Source organism: Falco naumanni, chromosome 10 (genome assembly GCF_017639655.2).
Source record: "Falco naumanni isolate bFalNau1 chromosome 10, bFalNau1.pat, whole genome shotgun sequence".
NCBI lineage: Eukaryota > Metazoa > Chordata > Aves > Falconiformes > Falconidae > Falco > Falco naumanni.
The window spans coordinates 4,220,584-4,241,398 of NC_054063.1; the positions used below are offsets into that span (position 1 = coordinate 4,220,584).

Genomic DNA, 20,815 nt, shown 5'->3' on the forward strand with positions numbered 1-20,815 from the left:
AGCAGCGGTTTTGAACTCCACAACCCCTAATCTTCATCTGGTTTTCTATGCATGTGTCACTGGAAATATAATCAACTTGCTAGGAAAACAGTCAACCTCCAAACAGCTATCTAAGCAGCAGCAAGCCTCTGGAAGTGACTGCTGCTAGAACTGAAAGAATCGAAGGCAGCCCCAAATTCCTGAACTGATGCATCTCCTCTTTTGCCTGATGACTATCACCACAGTGACTGCAGGAGCTGCCACTGAGCCCTGGCTCTGTGGCTCAGGCCAGAGGTGCACAGGACACAGCGCTGGGAGGGAAGTGACTTGGGCGCAGGGACCAGTGAAGGAGATGTGGTGTGTGGGACAGGGTGCTGGAAGAAGCCTTGGTGGTAGGAAGGATGATTTAAAATGGGAAGAGGTGCAAGCGTCTTCACTGAATACCAGCCTCAAAGGGCTAGCACAGGCAAAGGTACGGCAGGGTTATGAGAGGAGTCAGAAGGTGAAGGAAGAGGGGTTGAGGATGAGGAGCATGAAAGAAGGACTTCACAACAACGCAGAAAATGCAGTTTAGCTGGAGCTGGGACAAGCTGATTAATTCCCCTCGACATCATTTGTGTGGACTGCTCCCTCTCCCGGGGAAATCTTGCCAAAAAAAATGAAAAATAACCACAATCCAAACCATTTCTTCAAGCAAACAACGCTCCCACAGAGCTCACAAGCAGACAGTCCCCATGCTTCAGGTTCCAGTCGGAGAGGGCAGGGTGTGAGACCCCCACGCTGCCCTTCCCAGTGCGTGATTCCGTCCTGGCTGGAGGAGCCCAGGTCAGGCCACCACCGCAGGGCTAAGCACCGCTCCAGCCGGCACAGCCCACAGCCACCTCTGCTCCCTGCTATGGCAGCGCTGCCAAGCAGCGCCTGGACCACCCTCCCCTCCCAAACCAGCAGCTAGGTGCTTACAAGCACTTCTCAGGGTGAGCGTTGGAGTGGAAATGCCTCTTTTCTGGGAAATGGACAGAGATTATCAGTTCCAATCATGACTGCTGGTAAGGACTGATATTTTTAGCCACAGAAATATATTTCAGAGTCTGTAAGTGAGAAAAAGGAAGGACAATCCTGAAACATACTCTTGTGGTGAGAAATAAATCACCACTTACCTACCCTTTACCTCTTTTAGGATACCAAAGCCCAGTTAAAATCTTCGCAGCGAAGCTAGCTCAGGAGATCCTGCAAGAAGATTAGAACCAGCTGCTGGAAAAATGGCATGTTACAGCAGCCAGCAAAGATCCACATGAAGCAGCCCTGGAGAGGTGAAAGGCTCTGCTGAGCTTAGCAGCTCATGAGCATATACCATACTGGCTGATACTGGTGTACAACTAATGCCCCTTTAGCCTCTTCCTTCTAAATCCTTGCCCAGTTGGAGCGGGGAGGGGGGGAAGATCTCTGCTGTGGAAAAGTTACGGTTCAAATACACACAATTAAAAATGAGAGAAGAGTTATTTCCATTTTACAGAGGGGAAAAGGGGGACACGTTTGCCTGTAAAGAGGAAGCAGTAGCAGAGCTGCCAAAAAACCTAATGCTTTCCAAATCCCTGGAGTTTGCCCGAAGTCATCCACCTTGTCGAGCTGCACGTGCTACGTCAGCTTTGTGGAAGCTTTCACCCTGGTGATGCAAGGAAGAAAAAAAGCTTCGCTTGATTCTTAGCAGTCTATGATGGTCATCATGTGATACCACGTCGGGCAATCACGCATGCCATCAGCAAAGGTCACAAGACGCACAGCCATTCCTCTTGGCTTTGCAGCTGCTTTCCAGAGCCAAGGCTCCTCCTTCGTACACCAGTTTGTGGTCAAGTGAAGCAGCACTCATGCCTGCCGAGCACTGGGAAGCCCTATGCGATGGTCAGGCCCTGTAAGAGGCACACCGGTTTTTGTCTGCAGGCACCAGCAAGAGAACCGTAATGGATTTGCAAAATCTAATTAGCCTAAATAGATTCTTACTGCAACTGCAGCTTCTTGGCAACATAAAAGGGATACAAGTCTCACTTCTACAGATATGCTAGGTTTGTATGGGGGGAAGATCTTTTCCAAAAGATAAAAAGGAACAGAGGAAGGTTACTGTTGCCCTACATCTTCTGTAAGCTAGAAAAGGAAAGAGGTCTAATTGTTTTACTAACTATGGGAGTTATGGCTACCTAATTCAAGACTCATAATACATACACAGAAGTCTGCGTAACTAGGAAAAGCCCTTGTCCTGAGGAGCTTATAGCTTTATTAGCCTTAAGGCTTTGTTAGGCAATAGGTGGTATCATCCTTGTTTTACAGAGACCAGGAGCCAGAGTTCAAATGCTTCGGTGACTTGTAAGGCAAGTCTAGTAAGGCAAGTGCGAAGGGCAACAGGAACAGGAGAAGCAATAAATATAAGGTGGAAAAGTTCAAGAGTATAAAAAAATACTATCTGTTGCAGGCTTCCCTGACCAAAGCAGCCAAGCAGCCCGATTCCCAGGCGCCCACGCTGCTCCCTTTCCCCCGAGGCTGGCGCCTCTGCTGCCGGGGCTGTGGCACGGGAGGGCAGCTGGTGCCTCAGGTGCTTTGCCACCGGCCTGCCTCTATCAGAGGTCACACACACAAGCTGGGTGGCTGAGGCAGGGGACAGGTCCCTTCTGCTTCCCTCGGCATGCTGCTTCTGGCAGGGGCACTTCTCTCATGAGCTCTGGAGAAGCGCAGCTCACAGGGCGCTCACCCCACCAACACCTGTGACCACTTCTCCACTGATGAGAAGCATCTGCGTACGCTTTAGAATTGGCAGCACCTCCTCTCTCTTCACCTTCCTTTCTGTCAGCCAATTTGACTTTCCGGAGCACCCAACCTCAGCCAGACTTTCAAAGCAGACCAGCGTTTGGGCACTGTTCTGCTTTCTTTTTCTGCAGAAGTAAAATTTGCCTTCTGGGGTTCAGTTTGGGGGCACACAAACAGCTTTTAACAGCCAGTCAACATCTCCTGCATCTCTAAACACCACTGTCCCACTGGACTAGCTGGTCAGTGTCAGGGAACGCTTAAACCTGCACAGAAGGTGACGCATCAGGTCTCTTCTCTGCACTTTAAACTGGGTTTAGGAGATCAGCGCCACTTCAGTCTGGCACCGCTCGGCTCTATTCCCTTAAGGCAGCCAGTTCATGTTTCTGTGCCCCAGCGCCTCCATCTCTTTGCCACCGTAACTCTGATCCCCTTCATAGGTCATTGAGATACGTGGTAGATAATTGCTGCATAGATCTCAGTCATTTTTGATCCAAAAAAGGGATAGGCAAAAATAAGAGTCCTGAAGTTTAAAGCCGTGGGAGCAGCAAGCCAGGGCTGCCAGAGCAAGCAGGGGCGGCACACCCTGGACTGAGGGAAGGCCAGGCAGTGTTTGGTACATCTTCCACTGCTTGTATTCCTCCATAGTTTTCATTAAGACTTCACAGAAATGAATCTACTATTTAGATAATAAATACCTTATGTTGTGGGGGAGAATATCAAGTAAACCAAACACGAGGGTTCAGTATTCCAGAAAGAGATGCTGACTAGGTGGCCGGGATCTTCCAGCTCATAGCATGGAGGTGCGACCCCTGCGCACTGGTTTTTACTGGTTTTAAAGCGGCCCGTAGCAACCAAACAGGCAGAGCCAACTTGTTTTCACTTGATTTTGGGAGCTGTAAGACCAGCCAGCAACCCCTCCCCCCCAGGAACGCACGCAGCATTCCTGAGGCAAGTGTTAATGCTGGATCTTGACCAAGAAACGATTCCTACAGACTCAGCGATGAGGAGGATGTTACACCACTCGCCTCTTCCCACTCTTTTTCCCTGCTAGCCCTGTGCCTCCTGTACTTGCGCCTCGCCCGCTCCCAGGGCCTTTGGCACAGGGACGTGCGGCACAGCCTGTGCCCTTCACACCAGTGATTCCGACTTGTGGGAACAGCAGAAACTCAAGGCATGGATGAGGCTGGAATATCCCAAAGGAGAAACCTCCTCCCGGTGGAATACAGAAGGATTAAAACCAGCAAGAGCAAGCTACTTCCCGATTCCCCTTGACGAGCGTTGCTCTGGCTTGGCTGGCTCCCTCCCGCCGGGTCACGCTGGTTGGGTGTTCTCTTCCCCCAGTACCATTCAGACGCACTCCTGGGATATGACACAGTAAAGAGCAATAAAGCACCAAACTGCTTGTAACTAACACCGGCCGGTTCCTAAAGGGATATTCCTCCCTCGGAATGTGAGTGCCACCTTGTGCTGGGAACATAACAGTCCATGGATAAAAGCTTGTCCAGACCAGTAACCCAGAGAAGGGCGACGAGAAACCACCATCTCCCGAGTGAAGCTGCACCGGCCGTTTGGATGTTTGGGGACCTTCCGTGCTGGAGCCAGCCAGCCCCGTCCCAGCACCCTGCTGCCGGGTGGGTGCTGTGCAGGGGGCAGGGGGCTGCAGCCCCCCGCTCTGCAGGTGCGCGCCAAGCCCAGGCACAGGGCCTGGCCCAGCCAAGGGCACCAACAGCTACAGCTGGTGGGTGCCAGCTCTGTCCTCAGCAAGTCCAGGGAGAAACAAGGTGGCACCTTCGTAAAATTTTGCCGAGTGTTCCCGAGGTCCCTGTTGGCAACAGCCAAGCGTGTAAGTAATACAGGTGTGGGAGACGAAGCAGTGAAACGCAACAAGCATTTACAGAGCAACTTCCAGATGCAAAGTACTGCTCTCCTAAAGCAATGTGCAGGTGAGAGAAGCCAGCTGGCTTGCTCGCGGGGCAGAAAAGCAGGGTTTGAGTCTCCTATTTGTTTCTTTAAAATTCACTTTGAGGCTTTTTCTCTAAAGATGGATTAAGTTTCATCTGGTCAAATTATGTGAGATGCCTCAAGCGAGTTTCTGAGAATGCCTGCTTCTCTGCAGTGATCTGGGGGGGGGGGGGGGCTTTAGCATCATCAGCCTGATGGAAAAGGTTTTCCGTTCATTTGTTCAAAAATGGGAGGTCGTTACTGTGTGAAAATACATGTCAAAGCTAAAAGATTTTGCACTGCTGTTGATCAATTTAAATTTAACCTTTCTATAACTTGGAATATTTTTGCAAGCCGGCTATAGCCTCAGAAACAGTATTGCTTTGAGCTTTATTCACTTTGGGTTTCTCCACAAACTTAAGAGGGGGAAAAAAAAAAAAAAAGCAGCTTCTGGAAAATATTTCTTTAGCAAGGTAGGAATTCCTTTGCAAACACCTTGGAAAGGAACAGGGTGTGAGTATCCTGTTCATGACAACTGCTCACAGTCAAAATCCAGTAACCTGAATTTTGCAGTTAAGACTACAGCTAGGAACTCTACGGATTAAAAGAGCCACAAGGACAACACCTTTTTCTCAAAGCAAAGGTGATAAACCCAGGAAATTCAGATTTCAAGTGATGTTCAAAAGAAATCTGGCTGTGCCACGGAATTGCAATTAAAGCACACAGCTCTTATCCCAAAGGGTCTCACACAAAGCAAAACTGCAAAGCCACACATCTAAGTAGTCCGTCCGTCCCCAGCAAGACAGAGCTGTGTATAAAGGTTACGCTCTGTGTGCATGCTCACAAGGCTGAGTCAAACCAAGAGCACTAAATGAATCATTTCCCCATTAACGATTAACCACCACAGCTGCGTGTGGGCAGGGGGAGCACACCTCGGCTTTTTGACACTGCGCTCCGAGCGGGGAGGGAGGACCCTCTGCTGGAACTGCAGAGTTTCAGAGATGTCAACCAGAGCTGAATTTTACCTTCTCTCTCCCAGACTCCTGCCGTGGTCCTCATGCTAATGCTCAGCACCACCCGTCCACACCGGCGTGAGGACAACCACGAGCACTCACCGGGAGCACCGGACCAGTTCCACAGTCCTAGACGCAAGCTCTCAGGTGGCTTTTCCAGTCTCTAGACACCTCTATCCTCTCCCTGTAGACGCGCCACTTCTGGGGCATTTGCACCTTGCCTGCATCTTTTTCCAGGGCACGTGCGCCTTGCCTGCAGGTCAGGTCAGCTGCACGGGGTGGAAGCGTGATACTGGAAAAGCCCTTAAAGAAAGGGCCTGAAGATGGAGTAAAACATGAAACTCCTAGACGGAAGCGGTAAGCAGGGAGCGAGCAGAGGACCCTGTGACCCAAATACTTCCCAGCAGGGAGGCACACCATTTAATCGGATGCTGGATGCCATTGACGTGGGGGCATCCATGTGCTCTGCCCGACAGCGCTGTGAGAAGGGCCATGCCCATACAAACTAATTACTGATTAGGCTAATAACTCTATCCTTAATATTTGATTACAACACTTTTACTGACAGCATAATTACTGCCCAACCTAGCAGAGAAGCACCGCACACAAGCAGGCATGGGACAGCCATCATCATCATCGGTTAGATACAATCTGCCTGTTCTCACTAGCTGACAGCACGGGCTTTCCCTTCCTCCCTACCACACACTCCTCATCCTCATCTCCCTGCCAGCCTCTGCAGGTCCTGCACGTCCCAGCCACCCTGATACACCGCTCAGACCCAAGAAGGTCCATCTCTGGCAGCGGCCGGTAAGGCAAGGCTGGCACACGAGCAACATGTTCACACGCCCCTTTTACAAGCAATGCTCCCGGTTTCCTCAAACCGACCCGAGCTCAGTGGTGTAAACTCTCCGTTAAGTGACTACACTTACAAACACCACCATCAGTGCTTCCTGCGCATAGCTACAGCTTTAGAATTGGTGTACTATAAACCTAGAAAATATCAATGTTTTGTGTATTTCTTCTGCAAAGGAAAAGGCTTTTAAGTTCTGGGGGGTTTGGTTTGTTTGTTTGTTTATTAACATAAAGATGAGATGCTACCTTTCAGCCTGCCTTGAAACTTTTAAAAATATTCAGAAAACTTATAATATTTCAGTTCCTCAACTTTTCCTTAATCCCCTTCCCATTTCTTGCCTGCTATTTTTGTATCTTGAATTCACACTTGATGCTGTTTGTATCTGCCAAAATAACTGAAACACACACACACATACAGTTAGTTTCACCAGAGATTTCATTTGTCATCCTGTGCTGTAAATTAAAAGTAGATATATCAACAGCTTTGGGCTTTTTGCTAGAAATCTAATAAACCTGAAAAGATTTTCATTTTATTACACAACATATTCCCCCAGCTGGGATCCTTTCCCATTAGTCACTTACTCCAGGCAGCTGAATCATCTCTGCTACTCAATACTGGCCTTGGAATTCAGAGTAACTTACACAAAAGGACTCACTCCAGGCTTAAACCTTACACAATGCTGTGTGGAACAGCACTGATATTTTTTTGGGGGGGCAGGGTGTGAAACTATTTTTCCACTTGATTTTACAACACTCAATTTCAATATGAAAGTTAACAAGGCAGCTAAGCATGGACAGGAAAAAAACCCCCACATATTCTGTCTCAATACATATCCCTGCCCCCCCCCCAACAGAAGAATAAAAAGAATATTTTTTAATTTCAAAATGGTTTTAAATGGAAGTCAGCATGCAGAAAATGCATGGGACATCTACAGGGTTTTAAGATTTAAAAAACCTCGTAAGTTATTCAGCTATGAACAGATACACAACTTTGAAATATAAAAGAAAATGCACTGAATTTTCAGGAGTGATTAATATATCCCCAGAACCTTTGTCCAGTCCCACATTTAAAGAGCAGTTTGGTTTCTGGATGTCACCGTAGATCTACGACAGCTATCTACGATAGCTCCGAGGGCTATCCCCGGATCCGGACGGACCATCCTCCTTTCTCGTCAGCCTGTATCATCCAAGAGGTGCTGGTAACCCCGACCATGAATGATCCAGCAGCCCTGCCCTAACGCTGCACACGCGCGGTTTTTGCAGATATGAATGGAACCATGTCCTGTCCAACGCCTTTCTGGGACTGCCATCCTCTACCTTAGATCTACCGGTTTACAACCAATTCTGTTGTAAAAAGTGGTAGCCAAACAGTAATTGGAGCAGAAAAGACTATAAACCTAATTACAAAATAGAATTGACTTCTGATGAACATCAGAAAGCATCAGCGGAAAAATCTATGGTTTGTTGGACCCGCCGATGGCTCCACACTTGACAGAAACTCGCTAATGAACCCACCGGTCCTCGGTTGCTGAGCTGAAACAGCTCCCGAGCAGCGCCGCTTGGCCCGTACCTGTGTCAGCACCGGCCACCTGCGCCCACAGCGGCGGGACACCCCTGCCGAGGCTGCTGTTCCTGAGGCAGGAGCTGCTCTGGTTATGTTTCATGCAAGGACAAATCCGAGGAAAATGACATCTCAAACGTAGCCACCTGGGAAGAAGTCATGGATCCCCTTTGCCTGTGGGGAGGAGGCGTAACTCTGAAACAATCACATACACCTTGTAATAATAAGAATATTTTATGGGGTTAGTGTAAATAAGGGGTGTGAACTCAAGCGTGACTGCCACAGAAGTTCCCTTGGCGGGCAAAAAAAGCAGCCCCTACAACAGGTGAAAAAAAGCAGATACACGGTTAGCACCAACCTACTGTCACCTCGCTAACCTGGGACATCACCAGTTTTGGAAGGAGCAAGCAGAGATTTACGCAAGGGCGCAGGTTTACTTACAACCCAACCCAAGCAAGAGAATACTCGCCGGGGAAGGAATTCAGGAGTACGCATGATACTAGCGGATATAATGCAAACTTAAGTGACTTTCCTTTTCATTCTCAGTAAGTTTTCTTCTGCACAGCTCCCAAACCTTTACCCTTTTGTTCTAAAAAATGCAACCAACCATGCAAACGCGGGGAGCAAAGGGATTCTGTTTCTGAGCTTATTTTAATGAGTGCGCACTGGCAGTGTGAGGCAAACCACAGAAAGAACCCAGAAAAAAAATGCAAACCAAACCAAATCATCCAAAAGCAGAGGTGAATATGTACTTCAGGGAGTACCTTGGATGCACTTAACATGGCGTAGTTATCAGGGCAACTGATTAAAGCCAATGCACCAAGAACAAGAGTAACACTGGACGATGGTAAGCTTCATGCAAGCTAATAACTGAGCATGCATGGTACACAGAGACAACACCTAACGCCAGCAAATACACTGGGGGGTGGAGGGCTGGGAAACAACCCGGCCTTCGAAAGACAGAAGGAGGGGGAAAAAATGGAAAAAAAAAAAAAAGCAACCAGACTTGCATGTTAATCTCCTAGAGAAAGCACAGCAACTTTATCAGACACAGTTTTTTCAAGTCCAAACTCCCCTGCTTGCTGGAGCAGCATTTGAGGCAGGAGAGAGCGTTGGCTCAGAGGGGGACTCATCTCAGTGTTGTAGTAACATTCGACAATCACAAGCTTCTGCTGCTGGCAGAACTTCGCTGCTTCTCAGCACAAGCAATTTTCCAGAAATTCCCCGATGACCAGGGAAACGTCCCTGTACATGTGAAGCACGAAAGGCTTGATTCTTGTTTGGCTATTTCCAATCAAATCGCTCCTCCTCAAATAAATGTAAAATACCTTTCTTATCACTCCAAAGACCACAGGAAAGGTTACACTGCCCTATGCATGACAAACACAATGAGCAGTCACCTCTTCTCTCCAGGACTGACACCAACAGTATCCAGTAGGATCAAACCGTAACATATGTTGCGGTGACTTCACTTACAGTAAGTCCATGCAAGCTTCTACTTGAGCAGAGCGCTTGGGAGCGCTCCCTCTCCTGTACGCTCTCTGCCTTTATTTTTTAAAGAACACTCACAATTCCGTAACACTGTTTTGTGAAGAAACAGCGTGTGGGTTTTTGCCTTACGAAGAACCAACACCTTTGCCCCTGCCCTCTCCATTCACCGTATTGAAGGTGCGAGTGGGTTAACAGTCCCGCCTGCCGCCCGAGCGTTGGGCAGCTCACGCTAAACCTGTCCTGGGCACGTGCTGCCTGGGCCAGGATGCTCACAAACCTGCGGCCAAGTTGCCACTTCCAGGGTGCTCATAACGCTGCCTTTCTGGCCTCACCACCTGTTAGGCGGAACGTACAACAGGGCCCATCTGGAACACGCTCCCTCGAGTGCTTCAGCTCGCTCGATGAACTGTGGGCACCCTACGCCCACCCAGCTGCTTTGTCTCTTCCTACTGGTCCCTTGGGAAATAAGACACAAAGGCTACGCAGGGTCCCAAGAGCCAAAGGATGAACAGCTTCACAGCGCCCCATCCCGACCGCAAGGAACGTCGCCAGCCCGTCGGGTTCTCATGTGCGACACAAACATCCATCTTCTACTACTACTAAGGTGAGGGAAGCATCAGGACCTGCCAATTTACATAGAAACAATGAAAAAAAATATTTTCTACAGCAGGGGAAGGATAGAAGACACAGGGGTTCTGCAACCCCTGCCTACCCCATGAGCTTGGGGGTGGTGGGGTTATTGGATTATTTTTAAGGCATCTGTAACACCAAAAATCTGTACCAGGACATAGCTATGGAGCTGTCTACCCTGGCAATGACTAAAAGCTTTTGTTCCAAGTTCTCCAAGACAAGAAGACTGTTCAGTGAAGAAGAGCAATCCAGAGTTCCTGATGCCCAAAGAGCTGCTTGTACTTATTTCCACATCAGAGGAAAAGAAAAGCAGCTCTCATTACGGGGCTGACTGAACTACCAGTTATGAGAGGAACACCTGCTCCAGGAAAGGAGCTATTGCCTCTGAAGGCAGATTCTTTGCAATTCTTCCACCACCCGTTTCATGCTCTGCTTTCATGGCTCAACGCCGTTCAGCCAGCCCAAAGCTTGCCCTTGAGCACACGGGTCAGTAAGTACCAACCGCGTTTGCTGGCTGCACCAACCCTTCCCCCAAACGCTCAGTGCGTGGGTTCTGCAGACCAGGCACCCCAGCCAGAACCACCCAGGCTGCCAGAGGGCCCACCAGTGCCAGCAGGAGCAGCAGGGAGACGGGGAGCTGCAAGGAAAATGGTCCGTGGAGCAAAGCAAGGGCAAGGGCACCCCAGACCGCGGGCAGATGCTCTGTTCCGCCTCCCTCCACTCTCTCGCTGATGCAGCCACACACTCGCAGGGCGCATCACCCGGTGACCACGTGAGCTCCCAAGGAAAGAGCTGCACGACTGTTACTTGTCACCGGCCGTTTGCTGGTAAACTTTCTACGACAGAGCGAGCCCTTACCGCAGCTATCCGCCCCGTCACCCGACCTTTGATAACCCATTTGTATGCAATATAGCACAATTAAAAATCCCACCAGACAATCCACCGTAGCCGGCTCAGTACTCCAAGGCGTCCACGTACCTACCCGAGCTTCTGTGTTCACTCTTCCACGAAGTGAAAGCCCAGGCCTGACATGAGAGACTGTACGCTACATGACATACGGGCCTGCCTCTTTCTGGAAAATGTATACACTCTGTACATCAGACACAGCTGGCCTTTAACAGCTGGACATTGTAAAAAACAACATTACAAATATTATGTTTAATTCTGCCCTTAATTCTCTGCTAAGAATACAGGAGGGAAGTGAGATGAAGGCAGACTCCACCGCCTGATCTGCAGTCTGACAAATTACTGAAGTGCATTTGGAAGCATTTCGTTGAAAAAATTCTTCATGGCAGTGAGGGTCAGAGAGACGGGCCGAGCCACACGATCAGCTCCCAGGCAAACTCACCCACCCCTTTCCACTAAGGCTTTCACAGCTGCGTAACACAGCGGTCACCTAACTCAGGCTCTTGCTCTCCTGGGCAGAGGGGGCTGCACCTGACAGGAGAAGAGGAGGCAGCTGACGGCGCACTCGGCGAGTTCCACAGCACGTGTTTCACGATGCGACTTCTGTTTCTACACCCTGAGATATAAACACTCTAAACCCATGGCCAAAAACACCAACACCATAGACCACAGTGCCACACAGTTATCCCAAATACATTTTAGATCCGTTTCAAAGAAGTTACTTACACATGAGCCGACTGCCACGCAACCAAGCCCGCTGTGCCCACAAGTTTCCTAACAGCCTTTTATTAAAGCCGAAAGAGCCCCAGATTGCCCCGACGCTCTTCATCGTTATCAAGCAGACTCTGAAGTATGAAGTGAACTGCGTATGAGCAAAGAACTCCAACTGATGCAGAGTTTAAAACTAGGTTTACAATTTCCTATTTTATTGGCATGGATGTATTTCTAAACTTAAAAACCCTTCTGGCAAGTTATCTCAATTTCTTATGACAAAATTTCTCACAACACACAAATATTTACAACATATACATATTTTTTCAGTCTTTTACAACTGGTTCTTAAAAGACAAACAATTTATAGGTTACCACAGAACAAAAGCTGTGACTTAGTTGTTTTTAATTTCATAAAACTATCATAAGTTAAAGTGAATAGATTTTCTTTAAATTCCTTGTAGCATTTTACAAGTGCAACAGAAAAATATGAAGAACCAATTTAGGATAGCTGCAGTTCATTGGATAAATGTTGCCCGTTGTAATCACATTATTTCACAGCAAATTCTTGAAAAAATAAGCACCAATCATTCTTGCAAAGAACAATTTTATCTAAAAGTATTGAAAAGTGTTAAATACAAGGTGTTTAATTTACATAACAAGCAATAAATACACCATATCCAAACTTTTATTCTGCATACTGCTACCCTTGTACATATAATGTACTAAAAAGTCAGCAAATTGTCAACACCTTTTCAATTTTTTTTTTCCTCTTTTCTTTAAAGAAATCAATTTGACTTCCAACCAACGGTTTGCTACTATAACAAAGGCCACAAACAGTACGTCTGGGACAGCATACAGTGTTAAAACTGACAAACTCCGGGGGGGGGAAAAAAACATCTAGCAAATAAATCGAAAAGCTGTAATCATTGCTGGTGATATTAACATATACTAGAAAACCTTAATATGCTGCTACTATGATTTTTTTTAATTGTTTAGTCAAATATCATAAGAGCAAACTAATGCTCTTTACTGATCAAAAATAATTATGTAGCCACACTGTATTCTCATTGTCCTGCATTTGAAAGATTTGATGCAATTTCATAACTTTGCTTGAGCCTTTATTTTACAACAGAGCATTACCTCTAACTCAGAATTGCACATAAGAAGGCTATTAAAAAGTACAATAAAAATCTGCACAAATCAGACTTAAGAAGAGTCAGTATGCTGTACACTTTCTACAATATTACGTTGATAGGTGAATAAACAATAAAGAAGTGCTGCCACTAAGTTTTTCAGAAAGTTCTTCAGTTGAGGAATAATCAAATGGAATTTTTGTTGGGTTTTTTTTTTTGTTGTTGTGGGTTTTGGTTTTTTTTAATTTTTGATATTTTTTTTAAAAATGACATCCAGGTCAGTTTAAGACCTATAAGCTTATGCATTGAGCCTTAAAGACTGATCTTCTCTCCTCCTGGAAGAAATATCAATATCTATTGAATCCTTGCCAACAATAAGCCTTAATCTCTTCGCTGGGGGAAGAGGAATAAAGTCATCAAATTCATCATCATAGTCATCTTCCTCTTCATCGTCCTCTTCTGATGAAGATTCATCTGCTGTTTCCTCTTCATAGTGACCATAATCATCTACCTCCATTCGTGACTCCAAAAGGGAGAGCGTGTCACTACAACACACACCATTTTCACGAAGGTCCTCAGGGTACGTCCCTCTGTTTTCTTCCTCGCGTTTCAGCTGTATTTTTAATTTTGTGGAACTATTGCCTGATCCTGAGTTAAACCCATTATTCAGCTTTGCTACATATAAATTATTATCTTTTTCGTGGTCTTTACTTAATTTGATGCTTATTTTTGAAGAATTCATTCCATCACTTTCTTGGTCATTTGCCTTGCTACTGCTATCATGACGCCTACGAAGAGTCAGTTTAGGGATCCCAGAGCTATTTTCAAGGATAAGTTGTGCATCATACCTCGTGATTCGTCTTTTCTTTTTAGTTTTTGCAGTTCTAAAGCTGTCTTTTGCTTTAAAATTGTCAGATGTTACAACAGAGCAGCCACCAGATCCGGGGATACAGTCTTTATAGCCAACAGGTGTGTCCACTCCGTTATTCCTCTCTCCCAGTTCTGAATGAGAACTAATCAAATCCGGTAGTTCATCTTTCACAGGTGTATTGTGCATAGTATCAGTTTCTTCTGTTTTTGCAGATGGTTTCACAAGTTTTCCTTGTCGGGATTTCTTTTTTGACATGCCTGCCTCATTTTTCTGGCACCTGATCTCCCCTTTATGCGATGGTCCATGAGCCACATCATTTTCGTTTATCGCATGAGACTGCTGCTCTAAAATGTCCGATTGCGTTCCGGTCAAATTATTCTTATAGCTATCCAACATATTTGGTTCAAGCTTTGTGTCAGAGGTCTCCTTCAAATTCATCCTTGTTCTCATTGACCTCCTTGTTATGTACGTGCAGGGTGGTATATCACCATGCTCGTGAGCACCTTTCACAGAATTCAGTTTATGTTCTCTGGCTGCATGCCTCGTTAAGCATCCACTAGAGACTGCAACTTTGACTGGTCCCTCCAATTCTTTATCCTTTTCAATGGGCAAGTTTTTATACAAAACTACTTTAGGCTCTTTGAGAACTAAATTCCCCATTTCGAGCTTTCTAGAAGCGTTCTTTTGCTCTGGCCTCTTGCACTGATTTCTCAACTTTATCTTTGAAAGTAAAGGCTTTGCAGGCTTTTTCAGTCTCTTTGGTACCCTGGAATTATTTATATGAGTTAGTTTAGATGAGGTAGAATTTGATGATGCTGGAATTCTTGATATAGACTGTCTCGTCAATGTTCTATTTTTGCTGTTCTTTTTTACGCCAATTGAAGATTTTCTGTTAGCTGCAAAAGAAAAAAGTGGTTTAGTTATGGCACTGCTTTATCCCGAGTTTCCCACTTCCAAATACCGTAATTATTTCATTTACTTTAAGCACTTCCTCGACATCTGTGAAACAGGCTAAGACAGTAGAAAGTACGGAGTGAGACTGTTTAACTTGCAACTCCGACCTGAAAGGAGCTGTCAGACAAGCCAAAGGCACACCTAAATTCCAGGTACACTTCCCTCACTGCGCCAGTATACCAGGTTCGGGTTTTCCTGAATTTCTTCTCCTACCGATTTTTTTCAAAAACCCACCCCACATTATCTACAGTTTTTACTGAGTATTACTCCACAAAACCTGAGGGTCAGTGTGCTCTAGGATTAACCCCGGAATGTCTTCCTCCAGGGGAGGAATAAAAAACCAAAACAAACCAAAACTCTTAACTCCTATCACTGTTTCCGTTCCAGGTACCCAGGTGCCTGTTACCTACAGTGGTAATCAAAGGAGATCCAGCTGCCTAAGCAAAGCTGCAGCTCTGAAGTTTTGTCATTAAGTGATCGTAAGAGGGTTCTGGGAGGCATTTTTTAAGTACTACAGCAGCGGACGGAACCAAAATATTTTATGTGGCTTCAAACCTGTCTGCTACTTAAGTCAAAGTTTAAGTTATTTATGTTTTGCCTATGCTGAGGGTGGCAGTGGCACGGAAAGGGGGAAAGTAAATAAATGATACTCACTAATCCATGAAGACAAGTCCCTCAGGAGCATCACAAACAAAAACCCCTTCCAACTTCTTCTGAGATGACTAACTGTGCACTTTCACTTCAGAATAGGTACCTGAACTATCACTCTTGGATGCAGAGAGCGAATAGCTGCCCAACTTAAAGGATCTCTAAAGGAAATGACTATTTGTTTAATAATCTCTACTTAAAAACTGTTTTCCTACAGAATGTAGAGAACTCTGTAACTTTTCCTTCCTAAACCATACTACTGCACATGACAGTTTACTGTATTTTGAAATACATACATAATTGACAGAACTTCAACTGACACATTGCTATTACATGTTGCATGTAACCATTTGCTCTTGATCTAAATAGAACAAGAACATACCACCTACTGTTCTTGAAACACTTAAGGAAAAAGATGAATTTGCTATTGACATTGCCTTCAGATTCCTGAATAAATTACAGTTCTCAAGACCAGTATCTTGATGCATCCTGAAGCTAAGAGAGGAATTCCATCACGGTGGAAGTTTTTAGGAAACCTTTAATGCTGCGCTCTGAGCTTTCCCCCTTACTTACTTGCATTAGCTTTTTCCTGAGTGGTATCTGCATCAGTGTTCGAGCTGACGGACTGGCTGTCTGAATTTTTGCTGCTGTCACCCAACTTTTTAAGTCTGTTCAATCGTTTATCTGTTTCTCTCAGTCCATATTTACTATTAATCACAGGAGTAGGTGCTGGCAATCCCACTCTTGATTTAAAAGCACCAGTTCCACGTCTACAAAGGAAAACGAGGACATGATGTATTAATAACTCTTAATACAAACTTGGAACTTTGTTTCACATACAACAGTTTGAATCCCAGGTGCATCTGGAGAGACAATACCAATAACTGAATGCATTAGCATCTTGTTAGCTCTTTTAATAAGGTATCTGTACACTTATCTCATTTTAGTAAGATGTATGGAAAAACCTTCCATTTATGTCTTGCAAGAAGAAAAATTGCAGAAGTAGGTCTCCCTTGCTTTATGTCTATTTTAATATCATTTCATTGTCAAATTACACAGGTGAAATTTAAATACGGTTGTTTTAAGTTACCTAACCTAACGTAAGTAGTATTTTAATTTTCCCTAATTACATCAGGCTCATAATAAAAATGCCAGCTTCAGTTACAAAGATTGTTAACTGCATCAGCAAGAGTTGGAAAGTACAGAAGATGGAGTAAAATTATCGCACAGTTCTTGTTCCTTTGAAATACACCAGCATGTATTTACCATGAAAATGAAATTGCTTAAAAAAAAAAAAAAAAAAAATCAGCCATCACAGAAAAGGATGAAGATTAAGAATGCCTGTACTTGCACTTCAACCACTACTACTAGGACTCCTCTGATACACTTTAATAACCCAGTACGCTTGCACTTTCCATAACTACTGAAGACAACTTCAGTTGGGATTCCAGTGTGTTGTACTGGAAGGAAATCTATGAATCTTAACCACAAGTGCACCAAAACGATCAAACAGTATCTCAAGCTCCACAGGGTTAATTATTATGCAGACACAATGCTTGTTCTCAAATTAAGTGGTATTTATTTGAGATGGAACATTCTTTCAGTATTATTTTGAATTCTGAAGACCCTAGACTGAACTTAGCACAAGCAACAGCCATTTCAGGTCAGAAAGCAATGGTGCTACAAACAAAACAGTCCTCTGACATGTCATCTTTGGTGCCCAGCTGTCTCAAGTTTGCCAGCGTGAACAGCAGGCTCACCTAAGAACAGTACATGCACATACATAAAGACATACAAATTTTCTTGGTGATGACTTTTGAAGGCTTGAAAAAAAGTTGTACAGTGCCAGCCTTCCCACAACATTACAAATTAACACCCTTTACAGCATAGTCAAAATTGGGTCACTTAAAACGTGATTTTTTGTGGTGTACAAAGCAACAGTTGCCTCATCAGTGTTGCTAAGGTCTCGTTTTTCCTTGCTCAACTCCCCAAAATTCAAATTTCAAAATTCAAAAAAATAAAATCTCATATTTGATTGCTGTAACACAGCCTGGTGAATGAAAAGCATATTCCTCAAGTTAGAATTACCCAAACGTTAGCTTTAAAATGCAACATTTTCCTGTACTTAAAACACGAAGATGACAAGTTAGTGAAAATGTTCAGACACATAAAACTAGTTTGTCCTGAAAGAGAATGTATGTCCATATTATGTTAAAATCAACAATCAAAGGAGGATCCCCCTGCAGATCCTGCCTGCCTCCAGCAGATCCACAACCCCCCAGCTCGGTGTCATCCGCAAAGGTACTGAGGGAGCACTCGATCCCCTCGCCCAGATCATCGATAAAGGCATTAAGCAGGACCGGCCCCAGCACCGAGCCCTGGGGACACCGCTTGTGCCCGGTGCCAGCGGGGTGTAACTCCATTCCCCGCCGCGCTCTGGGCTCGGTGTCCAGCCAGCTTCCAACCCAGCGCAGAGCACACCCCTCCCAGCCGTGGGCAGCCGGTTTCTCCAGGAGATGCTGTGGGAGACGGTGCCGAAGGCTTTACTAAGGTCCAGACAGGCAACATCCACAGCCTTTCCCTTGTCCACCAAGTGGGTCATCTTGTCACAGAAGGAGATCAGGTCAGTCAAGCAGGACCTGCCTTTCCTAAGCCCGTGCTGGCTGGGCCTGATCACCTGATGCATCCAAAAAATCTAAGTACTCATAATCAAGGACTTTCAGGTTCACCAGATATACGATGAATACGCTCAACTCCATCTTAAACTTATTTACATCAATGCATACCTTTCACAGGTGTAACATTCGCAGTATTCATTATTTTCTCCAAAAAACCCATCTCCATAGTAACAAGAGATTTCCTCTCCAGGTTCAATATCTCTTAGAGCTTTCACACATGCTGTATCTCTGCCCGTTGATACAAACTGAGGAAGGAGATGACAGGAAGGGGGTGGGGGAGAGGTTAATCATAATCATTAAGATTGAACAGTATCTAAGTAAGAAAAAAAAAAAACAACCAGTTGGGGAGGAAAAGGTGCAGGGAAAATTGAAAAAAACAAACAAACAAACAAACGTGGGGTGCTTATTTACTTTTAATTTCTTGCTTACCTTACAGTTAGGTCTGCAATCTGAAAAAGGTCCAAAAGATAAAGTCAATTAACTGTTGATAAGACCTGAAACATGAATAGTTGTAGATATCTAAAGTAAGGATTCACTCTGTCTTCAATAACTGTAGAATCTCAACTAAATACTGGGAGTTACATTAGTATTGCACAAAGCTATATATAAAAAGATGCGTATTTTGATATAGATTGGTTTCTGAGCTTTTACTTACGCTATCACCAATGTTCAAGTTTCCCTCCTCTTTAAGGTAATAGGATTTATCTTAAATCCTACCTGCTCTCCTTCAGCATACATATGCAACAGAGTCAGTTAAGCCTCTGTGCTAAAGGTTAAAGGCGGCAGAAGAAGCTCACCTAAGAAATACGTTACTGTTGACTAAATTCACAAAGAATTCAAGGTAGCCTGCAATATGCTCCACTAATTTAGCTGCCAGTTCCAAAGTCTCCGTGAAGGAAGAAGGCATCACCTCCTAGCACCTTCCATGAGTTTCCCAGTTCACAGGTGATCAGCTCTGGTCTGTGAAAATCCCCATGGGATTTTGCCCTACGATAAGCCAGCGTGCCAGATTCAGACATTTCCCCTAAGGTCCCGTGTTGTTCAGCTCACATATAACAACACTCCTAAGTAGAACTGATTCAGCCCTTTAACACGCTTCCTATACTTACTACTCACCGTGATTGATAAATGCAGCAGGACCGAGCCACAGCTGCGCACAGTTTTTCCGTGTGGAATACATAACACTGAAGTCATTTTCCCCATGTCTCAGCAGCATGTTTTCTTCCATTTCTGATAGTTCAGCAATACAGCCCACAAGTAATTCTATTTTATCATTTCGTTTCCTTTAGCGTAAGAAGAGTAGGAGAAATAAGAACATGTGCCAAAATTACAAAGTAACTTCACAAAAAGAAAAGCTGTCAATAACGGGAAGCGTTTTGTAAACCGTTTCTCAATCCTTATAGGTCTCGTGTTTTAATTCAGTTAGAGACAAGATATTAGGCTGAAGAGACTTTTTGTCAGACACAAAATAAATGGCTTTATGCTACTATATAGAATCAATTACATCAATTCTGACAGACGTTACCACCACTGTTTCTATAATTTCCTGAGACTGCAAGTAGTTGCAAGAGTTGTTTACTTCAGCTTCTACAGTTGTTAAAACCAAAAGCAAGATATTTTTATTTGTGCATGCTCCCGCCCCCCATCAACACTTAAGATGTTCTGACTTCTTCCAGCTGCTTTTTTGCATTTCCTATACTTCTTGCTTTGGTCAGGAAAACACCCCATAGTAAAAGACGCTTGGAATTCCGTGGCTCCTTAAAAACACCCAATAGCATCGACTTAAAAAAGGCCAGAATTCATGCAAGATGTTTTCCTCTCTCACAAGTAGTTCTTCAGCATCAAGTTGGTCCTTGAAATAGACCACTGGAGGCAGGACACCAACAAACCCATGGTGCCTCTGCGTGCAGCCAGCCGACCTGCCACCATAAGTACAGCAGATCAGAGGCGCCGAACAGCCAGCCCAGGAAGAAGCGCACCATCTCCAGTATCTTGCAAGGGCACGGTTTCCACTGCTCTTCAGAGTGGCCTTCCAAATTCTGGCCCGATTACTCCGACACAGATGAATGTGGAGATACTAAATGTACATGAAGGGCATGAACTAGAAGCTGAGCCTTTTAAGTGCAAAATTCTTCTTTTATATAGAGCGCTGAGATCTCTTTATCAGTTTTGAGTCTCACTAGTTTTCCAGGTATCAGCAGGGTTAGGAAGCGGGCCTCTTGTCTTGCTCTCTCACAGGTCAGTCAAGACTTTGAGCATGAAGAGTTAATTCATTTCCAACAGACCTAAATATAAAGCTTCCACCCCAAAGAATCAGCCAAGGGGAGAATTCAAACTGGAAAAACCCAACCCCCCAAAATACCGACTCTATCATGACTGTGGACCTTCTAGCTAGTCACGAAGAGCTACTGCCCTCAACCTTCTTACAGCTCGCCCTCCCACACGCCGAGGCCGTACCCCCACTGCAATGGCATGCTCACTCGGTACGCTGCCAGCGTAACGTCTAGCTACTCATCCCTCGCCTGCACGTAAGGGCCTGTCATCGTCTCAGATGTGCTGTTCCGAGCATGTACTGCCACCAAGCAAACCAGCTGTAAATTACAGAGGGGAGGGGGAAGGAAGGGGAACATTGATTTTGAAATCTGAATT

General features: G+C 45.2%; 1 protein-coding gene across 2 annotated transcripts in view; it reads right to left on the reverse strand.

Annotated features, from left to right (window-relative positions):
- Nucleotides 1–12,074: 12,074 nt before the first annotated feature.
- Nucleotides 12,075–20,815, reverse strand: part of KMT5B (lysine methyltransferase 5B) — a 30,463-nt gene continuing 21,722 nt past the window's right edge. For both annotated transcript variants that reach the window (XM_040608456.1, XM_040608457.1), the window contains 5 exons: nt 19,283–19,449; nt 18,596–18,615; nt 18,275–18,411; nt 16,062–16,258; nt 12,075–14,782 (listed from right to left, as the gene is read on the reverse strand). In XM_040608456.1, coding sequence (XP_040464390.1) covers nt 13,314–14,782; nt 16,062–16,258; nt 18,275–18,411; nt 18,596–18,615; nt 19,283–19,449 — 1,990 coding nt within the window. In that variant the 3' untranslated portion in view covers nt 12,075–13,313. The remainder of the gene's footprint in view (nt 14,783–16,061; nt 16,259–18,274; nt 18,412–18,595; nt 18,616–19,282; nt 19,450–20,815) is intronic.